At 35.7% G+C, this 21,707-nt stretch overlaps 1 protein-coding gene across 7 annotated transcripts in view; it reads right to left on the reverse strand.

Moving 5' to 3' along the window:
- The window catches only part of Bnc2 (basonuclin 2), a 428,651-nt gene that overhangs the window by 396,370 nt on the left and 10,574 nt on the right, over positions 1–21,707 (reverse strand). Inside the window, exon 1 of one of the 7 annotated variants that reach the window (XM_048353741.1) lies at positions 7,071–7,165. The exons of the other annotated variants lie outside the window; for them this stretch is intronic. Within the exon in view, the coding sequence (XP_048209698.1) occupies positions 7,071–7,073 (3 nt within the window). The 5' untranslated portion in view covers positions 7,074–7,165. Of the gene's footprint in view, positions 1–7,070; positions 7,166–21,707 lie in introns of those variants that run through there. 7 annotated transcript variants of the gene reach the window in all.

The raw sequence follows: 21,707 nt of genomic DNA on the forward strand, positions 1-21,707 counted from the left end.
GGTTGGTAGAACACTTGTTTAGCTGACTCCCAGCTCTACCAAAAAGAGAGACAGAGAGAGGAGGGAGGGGGTAAGAAGGGAAGAAGGGAGGAAAAAGGAAGGGAGGGAGGGAGGGAGGGAGGGAGGGAGGGAGGGAGGGAGGGAGGGAGGGAGGGAGGGAGGGAGGGAGGGAGAGAGGGAGGGAAAGGGAAGGAAAAAGCACCAAAGTTTGTCACCAGTTTCAAACATTCCTTAAAGCAAAATAACATTGATATTTGTAGTATTTAACTTCCACTATTCAGTTGCACTACACAAATGAAGAATTTGATGGTATAAATTTACAGATTGTTCCAAGTTCACTTGTGTCAATGTTCATTTATTACAAACATTCCAAAATTCAATCAATGCTTCTAAAACCTGTGTTGCCACTTTATTCTTTTCCTCACAATACTTACAAGGAGTGGAAGTTGCGGAAAAAAATACAAAGCTTTGTGTCAGACTAAGTCAGGTACTTATCAGCTGCCTAACCTTAGACAATTCTATCTTCTTACAGCCCATTCATTCTTTTTATTGTTTACTGTCTTGAACTTTTGTTTTCTTTATTGTAAAGGTGATGTACAGTGGGGGTTAGTTATATAAGTAAGGTAATGAGTACATTTCTTTTCAAACAGTGTTACTCCCTCCACCACCACCACCCCCCACTGTCTTCCCCAGTATCTTCCTTTGAGAATTCAGAAGACATTCCTGGAAGCCAATGTGTGTACTCTTAACTGTTACAATCCCCATTTTACCAGACTGCCTGATCATCTAAAGGATATGTCTCCTCCTGTGTTTCTAAACTCCCTGAGGGTAAAAGGGGTTCACATGGCTTTTTGTTTTGATTTTTAATCCCCAATCACTAAACACCAGAGGTGTTAGTATAATATCTGTCCTATTTTTAAAAATAAGCCCTCAGGGAAGTTTTAAAATACATGGATTTAAAAATCAAAAATAGTGGGCCGGGGATATGGCCTAGTGGCAAGAGTGCTTGCCTCGTATACATGAGGCCCTGGGTTCGATTCCTCAGCACCACATATACAGAAAATGGCCAGAAGTGGAGCTGTGGCTCAAGTGGCAGAGTGCTAACCTTGAGAAAAAAAAAAAAAAGAAGCCAGGGACAGTGCTCAGGCCCTGAGTTCACGACCTAGGACTGGCCAAAAAAAAAAAAAAAAAAAAATCAAAAATAGTGCTACATGGAATAGGTGCCCATTTCCAAGGTCAATTTTGTTTTTAAATGAGACACTGGTAATCCTACAATTCTCACTTTTGTGTGTCTGTCTTGCACAGAATTCAGTGTTACTTGATATAAGTCTTCGCAAACCCCCATGAGTGACTTAAGAAAATTAGAGTCCAGCTAGGAGTGGTGCTGCGTACATATAATCCCAGTAACATCAGAGGCACAGGCACACAGGCCCTGATCACAGACCAGCTCCAGGCAAAAAACAATCACCTAGCTGAAAGAGAAAATAGAGCAAAAACAAAAAACAAACAACAAAAACCAGCTGGTGATACAGCTCAAGTTGTAGAAAAAGTGCTAAGTCTTGAGTTCAAACCCCAGGACCACTATCACCACCACCCAAAACTAGTCAGTGACTCTCTTTCATTTATTTTGGCTTCATTACACTACTATCAAAAACTCATGCTGTTGTTCAAAAGAACTAAATTACTGAGTACGATCAACAGCCCTGCACAGATGTGAAAACAATGCATATGAATGAGATGTCAGTAACAGCAACTTCATAATATCAGCAGACACTGCTTGCTTTTTCTGTGTTGTCAAACAGTTTGATACTTCAGTCAGACTGACTTTCAATACATCAGCTTCTCTGCTAAGCATTGTTTGTAAATACTACATGTAACAATTCATTTGATCCTCACACTTACAACCCGGAGTTAAATACTTCAGTAAGCTGCCTTCTTCATGGATTTATGACATGTGGTTCTGACCAAGCATGGCCAAAAGTAAGAATACATTTTTTTTAAAGTCAAAAGAAATTCCAAAACAGTTTTTTTAATTCCTGCACACCCCACGGATCACTCAGCTCACTAGATGTAGAAAAGCTTTCAGTCAGTTCCACATTCTCTTCAGTTGTGTCTACTAAATCAGGGTTTGATCTAGTGAGTTATTTCTTTTAATATTGTGAAAATCTGCCTCCTCAAAAGTAAATGGTGCCCAAAAGGCAAGGTCAAAATGAATGTGTCTAATTGAAGTGGTAAAGAGAAAATCTGAGGTCTTTTGAAAGGTGGCATGTCTTTAACTAAAAGGTAAGTGGTGGTACAAGAAAAATGTGTCATGTCAGCAATATACCCCTGAACTCCAATCCTGAATATGCACAGCTTTTCCTCAAATGGGGCCTCTTTGAAACCATATCCTCATGGATGCTAAAAATCTACCTTAATTCATAGAAAAAGAAACTGGGCCTGTACTGCGTTTGTACTTATAAAAAATACTTTTACTTAACATCTACATATGGCAGGAAACAAATATGAATGAGCAATTTCTAATCACAATCTAAATATGTGAATTCAGTCTCTTGCCAAGAAATCCACATTTAAGTTAGAAGAGGTTTAGTAAGACTTGTTGTTGTGAAGTTGTATTGTTTTCTTCTTAGACTTACAGTTTTGTGACTTACCCTAATAGGATAAAGCTTTCAATGCTAGGGAGACCTCAGTAAAATGCAGCACCCATCCTTCCTAGTTACGAATCCTGGCACTGGAAATCTATTTCACTCCACTCAGCAGGCTGCAGTACATAATTATTTTCATCTGGTTATAACACAAGGTGGTGAGTTTAATCTCTAAAACCCTACAGGGATTGGTCTTAGCAGTTTTAGAAATTGCCTCTCAGCTATAAATGCACCTCACAGCAAGATGGTCCTGATAATGGTTCCCAGATTAGGATTTGAGGGGACCAAAGGCATGGCTCCCTCCTCTACATAATTTCCGTTCCTTTGTGGGCTGAGAACGTGGTCATTCACAGTATCCTCATGGCCCTGCTTTCAAAAGCAATTTCTTCTGATCTGAACAAAGGAATAGAGTTATTATTATTTTAAAGTTACAGTTAGCAATTACCATTTGCGGGAGTTAAATGAATATATATGTATATACATTATATACATATACGTATATACATTATATACATATACGTATACCTTATATACATATATGTGTATATACTATACACACATATATACAAATATATGTATATATATCATATATACACATGTATATAATATAATAGACTATCAGTAATATATTCTTCATTTTTTTTTTTTGGCCAGTGGTGGGCTTGAAATCAGGGCCTTGTCCCTGGCTTCTTTTTGCTCAAGGCTAGCACTCTACTACTTGAGCCACAGCGCCACTTCCAGCTTTTTCTGTATATGTGATGCTGAAGAATCGAACCCAGGGCTTCATGCATACTAGGCAAGCGCTCTACCACTAGGCTACATTCCCAGCCTAGTAACATATTCTTAAAAACCTAAAAATGTATATGCTGACTCAACAGAGTCCCAAATGATATGGCCATGAACACTAAGCAATCTCTCTAACCTTGATTTCTTTTCAACTTTTGCCAAGCTTTTCCTTCCAGAAAAAAAAAAAAAAATCCTAGAAAACCAATTCAAGAACATAATGCCTAATAAGCCCTCACCAAAATCCTCAAGAATGAAAGAAAGCCTGTAAATCTGGCTACTTGGATGCTGAGATGAGGAGAATTGAAGTTTGAGGCTAGCCTAAACAAAAAGTTTGAGACCTGCATCACAACCAATAAAAATTTCGGCTATACAGGAAGCATAAATAGGATGAGTATCATTCAAGCCATCCCAGTAGAAAAAGGCGAGACCCTATTTGGAAGCAAAAGGTGCTAGGAACATGACTTAAGTGGTAAAACACATATCAGACAAGCACATTCAAACTCCAGTGCTTCTGCTTCTGCTGCTGCTGCTGCTGGTGGTGATGATGATAATAGTGATGACAAAGAAGAGGAGAAAGAGGAGAAAAAAGAGATAGGAAGAAAGAGAAGTAGGAGGAGGAGGAAAAAAGGATATTTTGCTAGCCAAATGTTGAACCAGTCACTTTTAAAATTAAGACTAAGAAAAAAAATCCCATAAAGTACAACTGTCTAATCATTTTTCTTCTACTCTGTTATTGAAGCCAAATTCAAAGAAAAAAAGAGATAAAGAAAAATATGCAAATATACTTCTCTGTTTATAGAGAATTTAGAAAAGGCCGGTAGGCATCCATACTATTTCCAGTGATAGACACCACTTATGTTAACAGTGATAACTACATGTCTAAAAACTATTCAGCTTACACACCTGGTTCAACACATGTTAAAGCATTTTGGTTCTGCCAAAAAAACTTTACATTCCATAAATTTCTTCCCCATTCTATTAGTGTATAAAGTAGAAGATACTATAGATAAATTCTAAATAAACACTTTTAAGTAGAGAAAAGTAATAAAACATTTTCAAGTTTTTGCTTTCTTGTCCTCATAGCTAAAAATTGAAACATTAGGAAATATCATCTTAGTAGCCATAATTCTACCAGACTCTCAGAATGTCCTTGGGGCACTGCTGACTACTTCCCATAGGCAGCCCCAAAGTCCTTGAGAGATACTTGCAGCAACAGATAAATGAGCCTTCAGAATTGTAGTCTTTCAACAATTATCACATTGATCTTCCAAGAAGGTAACAGACTATATAGCTCTTAGTGTTGATGCATTCAAGACAAGTTTACTTATGTCAATGCAAAGATGAGGAATCAGAACATCAGAGCCTCAACTATCCTGTCTTAGGAACTGCACTCTACTACACTCACCACTACCTCAACATTAAAAACACTCAAAAGGCACAAATCTTCTACTTCTGTTATGTTTCTATATTTTATAGTTCATAGAGCACTAACACTAACAGTAGAAGATAGCAGATTATTCAGACGCCAAACCCTAACAAGATCCCCTACTAACCTTTGTGGCTATATAATTTGGAGAGTTAAAACACCAGATGGTTTTGGTCTACTTAAACTAGGCCCACATAATACTATATTTACATTATACACAAGTGTCAACCTACTTAATATTTTTAGATAAAATTGGGATTTATTTTTCATGCCCAGAATTCTGACAGAACAATTCTAGACAGACTTCTAGAGCAAAAAGAAGGCAAAGAAATCACCACACTGGGAGCAGAAATCTACAAAACCAGGCTGGGCATAAAAGTTTATGAGACTTCATCTCAACCAATGACTGGGTGCAGGGCAAGCATTTTTCACCCACATGCACAGGTGGGAGGTTGGCAGCTCAGGCCAGCCTGAGCAGAGAGTGAGCCTCTATTACGCTATTAAAAAAAATAACCAATTATGCCCTATGTTTAATATAGACACTAAAAATAACCAATAAATCCCAGCACTAGAGGCTTACTCCTGCAATCCTAATTATTCAAGAGGCTGAGATCTGAAAGATCACTGTACAAAGCCAGATGAGCAGAAAAGTATATAAACTTTCATCTATAATTAACCTGCAAAAAGCAAGACTGGAGTTATGGTTCGAGTAGCACAGTGCCTGTGAGCAAGCATGAATTCCTGAATTCAAACCACAGTACAACCAAAACAAAAATCCTCATCACCAGAGAACATATTATGGTTGCATGTATGAATTAAAGGGTAGAAAAATCAAACTTTATTTCTGATTTTCCAACTTAAGATGTCTAAGTAGGCACTTCACCTGATCTTCATCACCAGGGTAGTTCAAAATTGCTCTTAGGTAAAACAGTATTTCAACTAGTAATTCAATATTTATGGAATATGTATCATATACCAAGATTATGTTAGGCTTTGTGATTCCAATACATAAATGAGTCCTGCCAATGGAGCAATCTTAATGACCAATGAGACAAATTCAAATAATTTGAAGACAAAATGCTATTGTACTAAACTATGCATTGCAAATGTGGTTGCTACTTATAATTTCTAAGGAACACACATGAAGGAAAGCTAGTAATTTCACTAGTCAGTAGAGTTGCACTAACATAAGTTAGCTCTTTACAAGACCTTCTAGTACAAAAGACTGATAAATAAGTCATTAAAATGAGGAGTTTCCAACACAGGAGATTAAATCTGGAAACTTAAGGATCCTTTTCCTTAAAGTTAAGCAATAATTCCCCAATAGTCTTTACATATTATATGCATCTGAGAGCAATCTTATTTGTTTTTACTGCTGAAACAATCATAACTAGCATTAATTACTAGGGCTCTTCATCATTTAATGGCCTGCTTGCAGTATATTAGGTATTGATAGAGTGAAAGGCAGATGCCATAACCCTTTTTCATACCTATTATCCATGTGATACTAAAATACTGCCCAAAATACAACTACATTTTGAATGGTACCCAAGAATAGAAATAAATTCCCTACAGGAAATATTAAGCAACAAGAAACACTTAATTAGCTGTGGTTCTTTAGATGAAGTGATTTATCCAGTCTAATTCACGCAGATCTAAAGGTTACAAAGGATCCCTACATGAGTCTGCTTATACCATGCTGTGCAGCCTTGAGCTCTGGCAGCTACCATCTTGTTCCTTCTATATGCCATCAAGATGTACCTCTCTGTTAAGCATCTAGCCTGTTTCTCTCAAAAATACTAAGGCTGATAAGTAAGATTCACCAGATCCTACACGCAAGAAAAATGCAGTTTCTAATGTACAACGTGAATTAGAAAGAATTTACATATTGACTAGTCAAAAGATGTGGTGCATACCTGAAACATACAAGCACCACCACTCCTATGTAGAGATGAGAAAGTTCTGTGCTATTCCCCAGAACTCTTTCTCAATGTCCCAGAGTAGTCTCAAAATTCCTTTCTCAAGTAACCATTACCCAATCCATCAATATTGCCTGAAAGATGAAAACAGTTTTCCATCTTTAAGATAAAAAGTGCTACACAAGTTCCAAACAGCAAGTCAGTTACAATCTGGGGTGGAAAAAAGCCAGATTTTTTTGTCCATAACACACAAAACCTATCTGAAATGTTCATCACATATACCTGATTTCTTACCATTCCTAAAAGACTGTGTTTTAATCATTTATCTTCTTTGCAACCTCATTTTGGCAGCCACATAAACCCCACTTCATTTTTCTTTTAGAGAATTTCAATATCCCTGGCATAAAAGAGTTAGTTCCTTAGTTTTCTTCTTACACCATGAGCTGTCATGCAAAAGTCCACTCTACAACTTGCTATCACTTCTGTTCAGAAGTATTCACATTATTTTAAAACAAGTAGAATAATAATTTTTAGCCAAGAGCCAGCGGCTCTTGTAACCCTTGCTACTTGGGAGGCAAGAGCTACAGATATGGTTTGAAGCCAGCCTGAGCAAAAAAATCCCCAAGACTCTATCTTCAATTAACTAGCAAAAACAAAAAAAGGACTGGAGGCGTGACTCAAGTGACCGAGTGTCAGCTGTACGTGAGGAAGCCCAGGAAGAGGTGCATATCTCAAACTCTGGTACTAGCAAAGAGAAAAAAAGAGATAAATCTTTAAAGTCATGATGGTAAAATATTGTAATGCTCATATTTTTTCAAACAGGAACATTTGTGGCAAACACTAAAACTAAAGAATTTACATAGTAAGAGGTACCAAAAGCTAGAAAGAATGACCAGGTCAAGTGACTAAAGAAAGCCGGCATTGCTTAGGCTTGTCTCCAGCCACAGAAACTACATGCAATAATGCTTATGAATCTAACAACAAATAAATACTTAAATCACATTTAATTCAGTTCTATTTTTATTTTTATTTTATTTTATTTTTTATTTATTTTTTATTTTTTATTTTTTGGCCAGTCCTGGGTCTTGACTCAGGGCCCGAGCACCGTCCCTGGCTTCTTCCCGCTCAAGGCTAGCACTCTGCCACTTGAGCCACAGCGCCGCTTCTGGCCGTTTTCTGTATATGTGGTGTTGGGGAATCGAACCTAGGGCCTCGTGTATCCGAGGCAGGCACTCTTGCCACTAGGCTATATCCCCAGCCCCCAGTTCTATTTTTAAATGAGCTAAGACTGCTCATCAGAGAAGTGTTACCACATACATGTATATTCTCCCATTGAACAATTTCCTTATTACTTTTTAAATACCATAAAACATCGTAGTTCTCCACAACAGACAGGCATAACTGTACACAGTAACTACTATTTAAAGAAATCAGCTTTTTAAAAATGGAACCACTACCAGTTCCACCGCTGTAGACACAACTAGGACAATTTGTATTTTTGTTGTTCATCCAATTCATTTAAACACCCTACTTTGCAAGCAGAAATAACAAATGGACCATATTGACAAGTAAGAACAGGTGACATATAACTTTGTGGCCATCTCAGGATTATAAAGTGCTTTTTTAAACCCATAAATAAACCTTGAAGACATCTGATTGAGTTTATTTTATTTGAGACACTATACTGATCCTTACCCAAACTACATCTTAACTGATTCTTGTTCCAATCCTAAGCAATGGCTGTTATTACCATCATACTGAAAATTAATGCTTAATGGAATTCTGGCCTTTATCAAATTTCCCACAAATTGGGATTCAAACTCAGGCCTTTGTGACTCAGATGCTTTGTGTCGTATACTACTTAATACTGCTTCCTGACACACTATAAATATTTAGAAACATCTGCAAAAATGGCAAGGAAATAGCAATTGCAACTGACTGTTCCTCAGAACACCCATATTAATTTTGCCTAAACAGTATAGTCACATTTCAAATTATCTTATCAAAAGCTAATTAAGTCCAGGTCATTAGGTGTGTATCTGTCATTTAAGATAACAATGAAATCCTTATGATCCCTGACTGGTTTACCTCACTGAAGTGTTTACTGTATCTGTTCTGAAACGAAAAATACAAAGTTTGAAAATGTTTTAAAGAAGGAAAACATAAAATGTGTCAAAACAATAAAACACTTCAAAATAAAAGATCGACAAAAAGATATGCATTCATGATGGCTACCCACTGCCCAAGATGTACTTACTAAACTTTCATCTGCAAACATTATTCAATACATATTTTTTAAGTTTGCAGGCTGTTTTGACTTACTTTATTTATTTTAACATATAAGCCTATACTGCACTTTTATATCTTGTACAATGTGGGGTATGCTAAACCAATGAAAGAAAACTCACTTAGAAACTGGCACCACAGCTTGCGAATTAGTTCCTATAGATATAAATTCGACACTTTCCATATTCGACAGGGGAAAGCAAATAACAATACTGAGGCAAAATTTGAAATTCCACTTGTGAAGTTACAATTACTTATGCACTCAAAAATTCTCTTTAAAAGTGTTGTGAAGCAGGAGTTCTGTGGGAGAACTACATCCTATTTTTATACTCCCCGCCTCCCCCTTTATTTCGTATTTCAATAACTATCCAGTGATTCCTAGTTTGTATTGATAGGCTGGCTGGCAGACCAACCCACTACTGAATACGATGCAATTAGGCCTACTAAACAGCAGACTTTCCCAATTCAGTCATTTGTGACAAGCAAAACACCTCCTTAAGATTTCCAAATACCCTGTGGAGGTAGTAGCACCCCTAGTTCAAAATCCAAACAAGCCTTAACACCTCCTACACCTACAGATTTCAGTCCACTGACAAGTGAGAAGCTGCTCTTATCAAGGAGGCTGGGAGCCAATCCTCTAATATGCTGCCAGGATGCTCCATTATTTTGAAATAACCCTTCCTCTTATGTGGCCTAACAGATGCAAATTCTGATTTCCCCTACCAATGTTTGTTCATAAAACAAAATACATCTGCACTCATTTGACTGATGTCACTAAGAAAAATAGTCATTTTAAAATAGTAAGACCCTTTTCGTTATTTAACATCTGCTTTGACAATTAAATCTTCAAGTTAGATAGCTTTGATATGTAACTTTTGAATGTAACAAGTCATAAGATACTGATTAGAAACCACCCTGAGTTCAGCTTTCAAAAGATAGAAATCATATCAAAAATTGAAATCCAAATTCTAAACACTCAAGTTCGATGCTTTGTATACTTGATTTACCGTATGACAGAAACAATGCACATTTTAAAAGCAAACATTTTAATTAAAAAAAATAAATAAAACAACAGAAAACACAATATAAAATTCATAAAGGTAGAGTTGTGTTCAAAACCATAGTGAAGAGTTTTAACTACAGCAAAAGAATAAAAGAGAATCCAGGATTTTCATTATTAAATTTTAAACAATTATCAATCACAGTATCTTTTCACTATTTCTTTAAGCAAAGCCAAAAAAGGCCTATTTATTAGTAAGTCATTATTTCTCACTTTAAAAATATTTAATTGCCACTAATTCTATGTTCTATTCTTTTCCAAGTTCTGACTAGAATCCCTTAAGTTCCCAGAACAAAATCACACAACACAGAACGATGCTAAATACCACAATCTCTCACCAGCATTAACTGCTTCCAGTCCTAAGACTTTAATTTCCACAAGGCTGCAGCTCAACACTAAGGACTGGTAAAGTTCTCTTTTAGCAGGCATGAACAAGGACCACATATTTTCATACATGCTGGTACATATAACAAATTGTTTGCTACAAGAATGTCCAAGGCAGAATTTCTGAATGTCCATAAAAATTCTACTCAATGTGTTTTCACAGAACAAGCTCCAGTGTTTTAAGAACAATTCTGAAGATTAAGTGACCAAATAACAAATTTACAGTGATGCTGTGGCTCATGTGACAGAGTGCTAGCCTTGGGCAAAAGAGCTCATGGTCAGGGCACAGGCCCGGAGTTCAAGTCCCACAGCTGACCAAAAAAAAAAAAAAAAAAAAAAAAATCCCACAAAGAACTAGATTTACAAGCCACAGCCTTTCGAAAATCTTGAGTAAAAATAAATCCTATACAATTTTGCTATCACATTACTTCATCATAAATTTCAATTCACAGATGAAATATCTCAGTCACAACTACCATGTCAATATCTGTGTCTAATTACCAATAAAAATAGATGCACTCTGAAGCACAACTAAAACTCTTTTGACCTGCAAGTGCAAAACATTAAGAAGGTGATATATTTTAAATAGTATATCTGTTCATAGTTTCAAGGTGCCTGATTTCTGTAATAGGACCTCCATATAAAACTAAATGCTAAAAATGCATGCTGCGGTAGGTCTACTTTCCAATTACTAGAAGTAAGCATATAAGAGATATAATTAGTTATGACACTAGGACAGGCATACATGTTTCAACACATTCGCAGCTTAGAACAAAGTTTTTGGCATAATATGACAGAGTCCTTAAACCAAAGACTCAAAGAAGGGTTATAGAGTGTATGTATGTGTCTTTTTTTTAACTTGCCACATCAAATTATTTCTTTTAAGTTATAAGTATATTTTGATTTGTTTAAACATCTCTTTAAAGATTTTTCAGGGGGAATTAACTCTCGTTGAGCCTACTTTACATATAAAGGAGTTGACTTTATAAAATTCATTTAGTTAAAGAGTAAAATAACTTTCCAAAGAAACTGTGCTCTGTCCAAACACATTTTAATAGTTCTAGTCACAGGTATTTTTAAATCAAGAATAAAATATTAAATCCTAAAACTAAAGTACAGAAAACAATATAATTTTGCTATGTAAAAATGTGTCTGGATATATCAAAGTGCTCCAAGATAAAAGCTACTTAGTTATTAAAATAAGAAACTATTATCTCATGTATGTTCATTAAAATAATTTTTTCACTGACAAAATAAGAGATGAAAAATATTAAAAATATATCTAAAAATCTAGAATATCATGAAGTATACAAATAGTTGATTGGTATGATTCAGCTCATATAAAGGGCACATTCAGGAAGCTGGAGAGATAGATTACATATATCCATAAGAAAATAGAAATTTCTTAAGAAACCTCTGTGTTCAATTTCCAAAGACTGAAACCAGAAATATTCCAACATTTCCCTTTTATGTTCATCACAGCACAAATTGTCATAGCCAAAATATGGAACCAACCCAGATGCCCCTCAGTAGATGAGTGGATCAAGAAAATGTGGAACATATATACAAAATGGAATTCTATGCCTCTATCAGAAAGAATGACATTGCCCCATTCATAAGGAAATGAAGGAGTTGGAAAAAATAACTTAGTGAAGTGAGCCAGACCCAAAGAAACATGGACTCTATGGTTTCCCTCATTGGGAATAATTAGTACACGTGGATAGACCTAATAGAAGATCACAATAGCTCAATAGCTGTGCACATATGAACACATAACATGATGTTAAGCAAAATGAACTTCTTCAAGTTATGGGAACAAGTGGTGTATCATTGTTGTTGTTATTCTCTACATGCCATGTGAAACTGTAACTTTTTTTTTCATATTTCTTTCCCGTGGTTTTAGCCCTGATATCACTGTAACTGATTTTAGTACCCTGGATATTGCATATAAGTGTATTGGAACTAGGGAAGGGAAAGGGAATACCAAAATGGAGAGACAAAGGATAAAAAGACAAACCAATGCAACAGCAATACTTACAAAACTATATGGTATAAACCATCTGTACAACTCATGGGGGAAGAGGGAAATGGGGAAGGGGAAGGCAGGGAAAAATGAGGAAGGAGGTAACAAGTTGGACAAGAAATGTATTCACTGCCTTACGTATAAAACTGAAACCCCTCTGTACTTCACTTTGACAATAAAGAAAAAAAGTCTTAGTTCAGTCAGAATACATAAATGAAACCCATGATACATTAACTTATAAAAATACAAGAGGAAAGGGGTGACATTGTTTAAAAAGAAATGTACTCATCACCAGACTCAGGTAACTCTAACACCTCTCAGTACATCACCTTCATAATAACAATTTTAAAAACTTAAAAATACATGAAACTATGTCTTATTAAGGCATCCTATACAAAAAGGTGGTCTTTTTTTCTTAGGATCTAATGAAATATAAATTTCTTTTTTCTGAGAAAGTGGTGATTAAAAGCTTGTTTTTAAATATAAAGGTCCAAAATATCAAGGTGAAGAAATGGCACCCTAAATAGAAAGATTTACAATCTGACAAGCCTCTGTCTCCAAAAAAATATATAATGCTATCCTCAATCTACAAATGAAATTCCATCCATGATGTCAAGTGTAGTGAAGAGGAAGTATTGTGAATAGGTGTTGGAAACATAAAGCTTGTAATTAAGTGCATTCTCCAGTACAATAATCCACCCTGGAACAAGATAAACCATCAGATCCTATTCAACACAAAGCAGTTAGACCTTATACTCCCTACAGGAGTTACAGCACATGGCAATGAATTATGAACCAAATCCTATCTTATAGGCCAAATGGTCCATGAAGACAGCACACGCGGTCCCTTCAGACATTATTAATTATGCCCAAGAGTTTTGGTCCAGTAGAGCCTACCCCCTTACAACAAGCCTGCTGAGTCCTCTCTTCCTTCACAGAATTCTGTAGAAAGCCTAGAATCATAGCCAATCAGGCTTGATTGGGCTAAAAGAAAACAAGTCACAGATCACAGGTAATGTAAGAAAAGTTGGTCCCACTCCTACCACACAGATGTTTGAAGAGTTTTCAAGTCAGAAAAGTCAAAAATTTCTGAGAACCTTGGAAGGAATGTAGGAGTGAATCTAAAATTAATATTTTTTAGATTTTTATTCTCAAGGTGATGTACAGAGGGGTTACAATTACATATGTATGTAAGGTAGTGAGTACATTTCTTGTCGAACTTGTTGCCTCCTCCCTCATTTTTCTCCCACCTACCCTCCTCTCCAACCCCCTGTGCCCACCCCCCCAGTGGTACAATTGGTTTATAACATATTGTCTTGTAAGTATTGCTGCTGCATTGGTTTGCCCTTTGTCTCACCATTTTGATGTTCCCTTTCCCTTCCCAGATTCAGACAAACATTTATACAATAATCTTTCTAGAGTTAAATGAATTTTACTCCTCTTTACTTCTTGAACTCAAAAATCATATACAAACTGTCTAGAAAGCACATGACTTCAAAAAATCAGATTAAATTTTCAAAATCATTTCTTATGCTTTTAACAATAAAATTATTCCAAGATCCAGAGATTTCATGCAAAAGTAAAATTTTATACTCTGGGAAATGGTTGCAAAATGAGCTGCGATGCAGTTCAACCACACAGACTTTACCAAGACAACACTAATAGTGCTTTTCTTAGATTCAGGAAATCACTGATAGCAATTAAGTGTTCTTCTGAACTCCAACTTGTAACAACAGTTCAGCACAAATTCTTAAAACAGAAATAATAAACTCGTACTCTCCACGAACAACTATTTTTTCCTTCAACTTTCGTCAAATATCAATACAAATAAGGCTACCTCAGAAATAGTTATCTGAGCAAATTTGTAAAAAAGTGTTCACTTTTCTAATGTCATTAGTACTTGTCTCTACACAATAGATTTGCTAAACTATGAGAAAATATACAATATAGGTTTATGTATCAATCTCTCTTATTTCCAGCCTTATTGCACAAATTAGTTTAATGTCATAAAATCACACATTTTGGTTAAAACTGTTCTTGATGTCCCTTGCCTTCAGAAGCCTTTTCAGGCTATGACTTGATAATTTACCCAGAACTACAAAATCTACCCCAAAGCACATTTATCAGGTACTTACTACATAGAGCTGTCTTTATAAGACTATAAAATGTAACCTGGTCAGTGAGAGAATGTCTGTATGCTTGCATGTGTATATGCATGTATGTTTGAATCTATACATGCATAAAATTTTACACCAATTCTTACACACCTAAGTGAATTTTTATGGACTGATAGGAAGAAAAGAATCGAAATGTTAAAATTGTCAGCTCAGGACACTACACTTTTTCCAAAATCACTACCACTGTTCAAAATATTTCTAGAATTCATCATTTGTAACTGTTTGTAGAGCCAATTTATAAACTATATATGAAAATTTTTATTTTACTTTTTTGCATCTTTTATCAGTAGATCTGGTTTTATCACTCACCAAGTTCATCAGGCTTTTGCATGATTCAAAGAAACCAGTATTTATGTCATGGAAAATTTGCTACCATGAAGAGACTGAGAAGAATTAGACACAGACATTTGGAAGCCAATTTTAAACAGAAGAGATCCAAAAGTACTTTAAAGGATGTCATCATAACTGTATGAGCTAGGGAACGATTTGTTAATAATAATTCTTATATCTGCTTACTTGTGGTCCTCAGGTTTCATTAATGTATTTATTAGTATATTAATTACTGCAATGGTTCATTCAAGTGTATGAATCTTGCCAACATCCTATTAAGTTCTTCAAATATTATATAATGAATTAGTACATGACTAGACTTCCTTCCAAATCTACACGTATCATCTCTTCTCTATATCTTCAAAACTGTCTTTGTTATTACAAAATGATAAAAACTTGGTCACAGCATTTGATAGGATAGTATGTGAATTATATTTCAACAAAATTAACTTAAATCAACCAATTAAGCTTTTCATATGAAATTATCTTGGAACCTACTATTCCAACTCTGCCAAATATAAGCAGAACAGAAAAGTGCAACAGATGCCACAAATTTCCCTCTATGAAATAACCTCAACAGAAAAATCAGTTTAGGGTCACACAAGGACAAGCATAGGTAAGTACATGAATTCATTCACTCTTCACTCGCTGACGAACAGTACCCTGGCCCAAGTTCAAACCTCAGTACCACACACACACACACACACACACACACACACACACACACACACACACACACACACACACCCATAGTCAGTGGAAGATGATTAAAGTGATGAGCTTGGGCATATGGGCAAGCAGAGAGGCAAGAGTGAAGGACCAGACCAGTGGTGTTTGCCAGTAGTGTAACCATAGCAGTAAGAGTGGTAAGTGGGTGGTAGGACTTGCTCTACAGTAAATAAGGAGAACAAAAGAAAACAGGAAGGGGAGAACCTGAAAAATAAGTTACAGTAGCACATAAAATATATCTAACTTTAATTATCCTTTTTTTCCAGTTATGAGACATGTTTTTGCTTTTTTTTTTCGTGCTGAGGATTGAATCCAAGCCCTGGTTCACACCAAGCAGCCAGCTCAACCACTGAACTCAGCCTCTTAATGTCTGATTTTGTTCTGCTGGTGTTTCATATTTTCTGCGCAATTTCCTCATTCTCTCTACCATCACCTCTTTTATTTTCTGTTCAGGCACCCTTCAAATTAAGTATTCTGGAATATGATGAAGTCTGTAGGCTTAAATGATTCTCACATTAGAGCCTTGTACTAATTCTACTCAGAAACTGACATGAGGCCTATGAACATGAATGTGGATGAGAAGCAAGACTAGATCTAAGGCAAAGAAACCACAGTAACAGGTGGCTCCACCACCTTCACTATTTCTGGATGGTGTCAAGAGGATCTTAAAAGCCTTATACATTTACCTTTGTGTAATTCTTCTTGATAGTAAAGTGTTTTATAAGGAACAAAATGTGAGCATTAAAAAAGTAATTAATTATCGTAGAACTGATCAAAAGTGTAGCTTTAACATTTTTTTTACCTTTCTGGCAATCACAAAATAATATATTACATAGATAAGGAACAAAACATGATGTAAAATATTGTTAAGAATCTTTAATATCCAGTCTTATCCCTACTATAATGGAAAAGAAAATCTGAATGCACTTGAAAGAAGTAAAAATGGCCAATACACACATGAAGAAATGCTCAACATTTCTGGCCATAAAGGAAATGTAAATCAAAACAACACTGAAATTCCACCTCACCACAGTTAGAATGGGTATTATCAAGAAAACTAATAATAGAAAATGCTGCTGTGGACGTGACTAAAAGGGAACCCTATTACACTGTTGGATTCAAGCACTCTGAAAAGCAACATGGAGGGTTCTCAAAAACTAAATATAGAACTACCCTATAATCCAGCAATTCTACTCCTGTGCATTTATCCAATAGAGCACAAACAAGGCAACAATCATGTTCATTGCAGCACTATTTACCATAGCCAAGATATGCAATCAGCCCAGATACCACTCCATGGACAACTTAAAGATAATAAAAATATTTAAAAATAGAGAAAGAGAAGCTGAATGCACTTTTCTGTCACATCAAAAGGCACGCACAGATTAAACCACCCTACTTCGTTTTCTATAATCAGTGTGTATCAAATTGTACCAGGTAAGGGACTTTACAACACCCTGCCCCATAAAACAGTTTATTTCACCTATGTATGAAGCCAAATATAAAGGTATTTTCCTACAATATACTGCACAATGGAAACTTGCCATTTAACAACTAGAGGCAAAGTCTTGTTTTTGTTTTTGCTTAAACCATGAATAACCTTCTCTCCCAGAACTGTTTTTTCCTATAGTCTCCCACTATTTTCACTACTCACACACAAACCATGTTACATATTAGCAGTAGCATGAGGTATCCTTTAAGAGATTTAAAATTGAGTAAAATGGAGATAGACATCTGTATCACATCCATAAAAGAAGCAAAGTCACCTTAACAAGTAGTTCCCAGGACAGTAGACTAATATCTGCATGAGAATATTAGCATGTCTAAAGAAAAAGGAGTTCGTCAAACAGAAAGGAAGTTGAGAAATAGAAAAATCAAAAAGGAAGAGTAGTAAATGTTGGTGCTCTTCCAAGCACAGCCCAGAAGAAGAGTGTGCACTGGAAATACCTGAGGTATCTGAAGGTTTTCCCTATAGGATGGGGTGCCTCAAGACCCCCATTCCATTCAATGTTCTCAGCTCAGATTCCAAACTTATAATGAGCAATATTTCAACTATAATTTGATACCCACTTAAATTTGGCTTCAAATGAAAGAATGTGCTCTCTATATAATACAAGTACACAGTTTCTCCTTCAAAGGATGAGCAGATATATACATGTTCTTATGACACACAGGCACAGGTGTGTATTTGTGTACCTGTAATCCCCATGAAATGAATGAGCTCTGAAGTGGTGGTGTCTTCCAAAATTTTTTTGATAAAATTATGTTCCTAGGAATATGAAGGCCAGTGCCAGACCTCAGACTACAGCCATTCTACTAAGCTTATGAGCCAGGCATTATGGCTCACAGTTGTAATCCAAACTGGAGAAGTAGCAGTTGAGAAGATGGCAGTCTGAAGCTAAAGATGGCATCTCAATCAATAGCTCGTCACTGCAGCATACGCTCCTGTCACCACAGCTACGAGACTGAGATTGAGAGAATCCCAGTTCCAGGCCAACACAGGCCAAAAAGTTCACAAGACTTCACACCTCAACAGAAAAAAGCCAGGTGTATTGATGTGTACCTGTCATCCAGCCAGAGCAAAAAAAAAAAAAAAAAAAAATCAATAGGAACATCCCAAGTAATGCTTTTTATTGGGGTCATTGCTTCTACGTCATCTACAGCACCTATAACAGATAAGTGTCCTATATGACATTAAAAATTCAAACTGTTACATTCTAAAATAAACTAAAATTGTATTACACTTTGGAAGACATACACTTACACGAAACATACAACATGAACATTAAAACCTGACTAAAGGGCTGGGCATGGTAGCTTACACTTGTAACTCCAGATGTTCGGAAAGTAAAGAAAAAAAATCAGTTTGAGGCTAACCTAAGCAAAAAAAAGTTAGCCATGTTCTATCTAAAAGAATACTTTGGGGATCCAGAAGTAATGTTTCAGGCCTGTAATTCTGGACATTAAAAGGCAGACATAGGTAGGATCATGGTTTGAGGCCAGCCTTGACAAAAAGTTACGAAGACCTCATTCAACAAACTAGCTGGGTATGATAGTTCACATCAGTAATATCAGCTACAGAGGAGGAATAGGTAAGAAGACTGCACTAGAATTTTAGGTAGGAGGATCTACTACTTGACTCAAGAGGTGAGCACTTGTCTAACAAGTACAAGGCCCCTGTACTGAAAAAGATAATTAAAACCTAACCAGTGTTGTTAAAGATTTATAATATTAGTAGATCATTACTTTGGAAATGCAATTAGATAATAATTCTAAAACAGTGCTAGTACTAGAGACTGAACTCTGGACTTGGTGCTTTCCCACTTGAGTTCCAATTTTTTGTTGGTAAACTGGACATGTCAATCAATCCTCAGATCTCAGCCTCCTGAGCAATGTGGTGTGGCTTAAATCATTTCTTTCAAAAAGGGATATACTAGATTTCAAGAGAAATTTTAAACTTCACCATGATACACAGTGAAGGAATCACAACATGTGAAAATGATTAAATAAAGATATATTGACTTCAAAAAATAATACTAACACAAATTTCAACAAATACTACTCTTAGTCTAAAACATGCATAAGTACATCTAATACTACAAAGCCAAGTCCTAAGCATTACTTATATTGCAGTGTCAAAATACATCAATGCCAAAACCTTCCCCCTCCTACCCTTATAGTATAGTATTCAGTAACAGTACAATTCTGCCTTCTATCCTAACTCCATGAGGAAGGTCTAAACTACTAGTTTCTCATAGATGCTTTCTCTTTTCTTTTCTTTCTTTCTTTCTTTTTTTTTTTTTTGCCACTAGGGTCCTGGGCACATTCCATGAGTTTTTGTGCTCAAGGCTAGAGCTTTACCAGTTGAGCCACAGTTCCATTCTAGTTTTTCGTGGCTAATTGGGAGATAAGAGTCTCATAGATGTTCCTGCCCCAAATGGCTTTAAACAGTGATCCTCAGATTTCAGCCTCTTGAGTAACTAGGATTATAACATGAGCTACATCATCCAGTTCAGAAAATATTTTTTACGAACATGAGAAATATATATAATTTAACATAATAAAATTTATGTATTTGTTATAAAGATGTGGCTCAATGGGAGAATAATTATTACCTGGTATCATTTCCCATTATCACAGAAAAAATGAGAAATTTATATATAACAAAAAACATACAACTTAAATGGTACCTCAAATATTCAAAGGGGAAAAACTTAAGTCCTCAAACTACATCATGAGGTGAAATTTCAAACTGGGTTAATCATTGTTTACATATACAAACACTTATGAGAGGGAAAAATACTCTCCAAATATGAATTTGGCTAGTTCTCCCTTTGGCTAATAGTTGATGCCAAATTATGATGAAACCTTTGTCTCAAGTAACTGACAAAAGGCCAAAAACGGACAATGACTAGCCTATCAGAACAGTAGAAAAGAAAAAGTTCTTTGATGGAAGTATAAGTTTTTGTTAGCATAAACAAATAGTAAGTAAGAACTTTACTAGAACAAATATTCCTTGTAATTCAAAAATAATACAACATAGTGGCCTCCACACTAAGTTACCTTTGACTTGTTCTCAAGATTCTCTACTTCCTTTAAAAATTCACCAGGTGGATTATAAAACAAGCTACTATTTTTCCAAACATACTATGACAGACCTCAACATGGTTATTTATTTAAAATTTAACTAGACCAGATATTTTGGATATAGAGATCATAAAGTAATTTTTAGTTTCATCTCTGTTGCTGTTTTTCTAGTTAGGACGAGATGTCTAGGAAGACAAATTTTCTCAATAATGATTTTTTTCTTCCTTTCCTTTTGAGGTATTTATAAAACCAAAAACAATTATTTCTAGGTACTTAATTCCACCCTTCAGGGCATGAAGTGTGTCTGTTATCACGCAGAACACCTAGAATGCTTTTAAACCCAATGATAATTAAGAAACATCAAAGTAAAACCAGGTTGTTCACAGGAAAGTAGGAGCTATCATCTTTTGGCTACTGAATGACATATTTCTTGTCCCCTGGAGTACCACCAGAGTTTTTTTTTAACCTAAACAATAGAATGTACTTTCTTAATGTAGTCTTTACTCTTCTGAGGATCAGATAAATCTGAGCTTTAAGTGTAAACCGCTCAGGGCAACAAAAGCAAGAACAGACAAATGGAGCTACATCCAATTTGAAAACTCCTTGATAGTAAAAGCAAAGGAATCAATCAGCAAGATGAAAACATAACCTACAGAATGGGAGGAAATATTTGTGAACTACATTACTGATAAGACATGAACATCCAAAATATATGAAACTGCTATAAAATTAAAAACCCCAAGTACTCTAATTTAAAAATGGACAAACCACAGGAATGGTGGTAGATTCCTGAAGGCTCAGGGAAGAGAATTGGTCTAGCCAAGGATTTCCAGGCCAGTCTAAGCAACAACAATCTAAGACCATGTCTCAAAAATAAATAAAGTAAAAAAAAGATCTTTTTTCAAAGATACAAAAATGCCTGAAACTTGAATGAAAAGAATGTTCAACAACATCACTAACCATCAAAGAAATACAAATCAAAAGCTCAAGGAGATAATCACACCTGTTATGATGGCCACTATCCAAGAACAAAATAGGAAGTGTTAGTGAGGATATGGTAGAGCTGGAACCCTTGTGCACTGTTGGTAGGAACATAAATAATGCAGCTATTGTGGAAGGCAGTATGGAGATTCCTCAACATATTTACAAATGGACCAGGTGGTCAAGCAATTCTACTTTTGACTGTTCATCTAAAGCTACTATTGATACTATACTTGTATGCCCATATTCACAGCACTTATCATTCATAACAAATAGAAGTAAAAGCAACTTAAAGGTCCTTCTCCAGCTAAATAAAGAAAATGTTGTCTCTGTACACAATGACATGTTATTCTGACTTTAAAAAAATGAAATAA

Source organism: Perognathus longimembris, chromosome 1 (assembly GCF_023159225.1).
Source record: "Perognathus longimembris pacificus isolate PPM17 chromosome 1, ASM2315922v1, whole genome shotgun sequence".
NCBI lineage: Eukaryota > Metazoa > Chordata > Mammalia > Rodentia > Heteromyidae > Perognathus > Perognathus longimembris.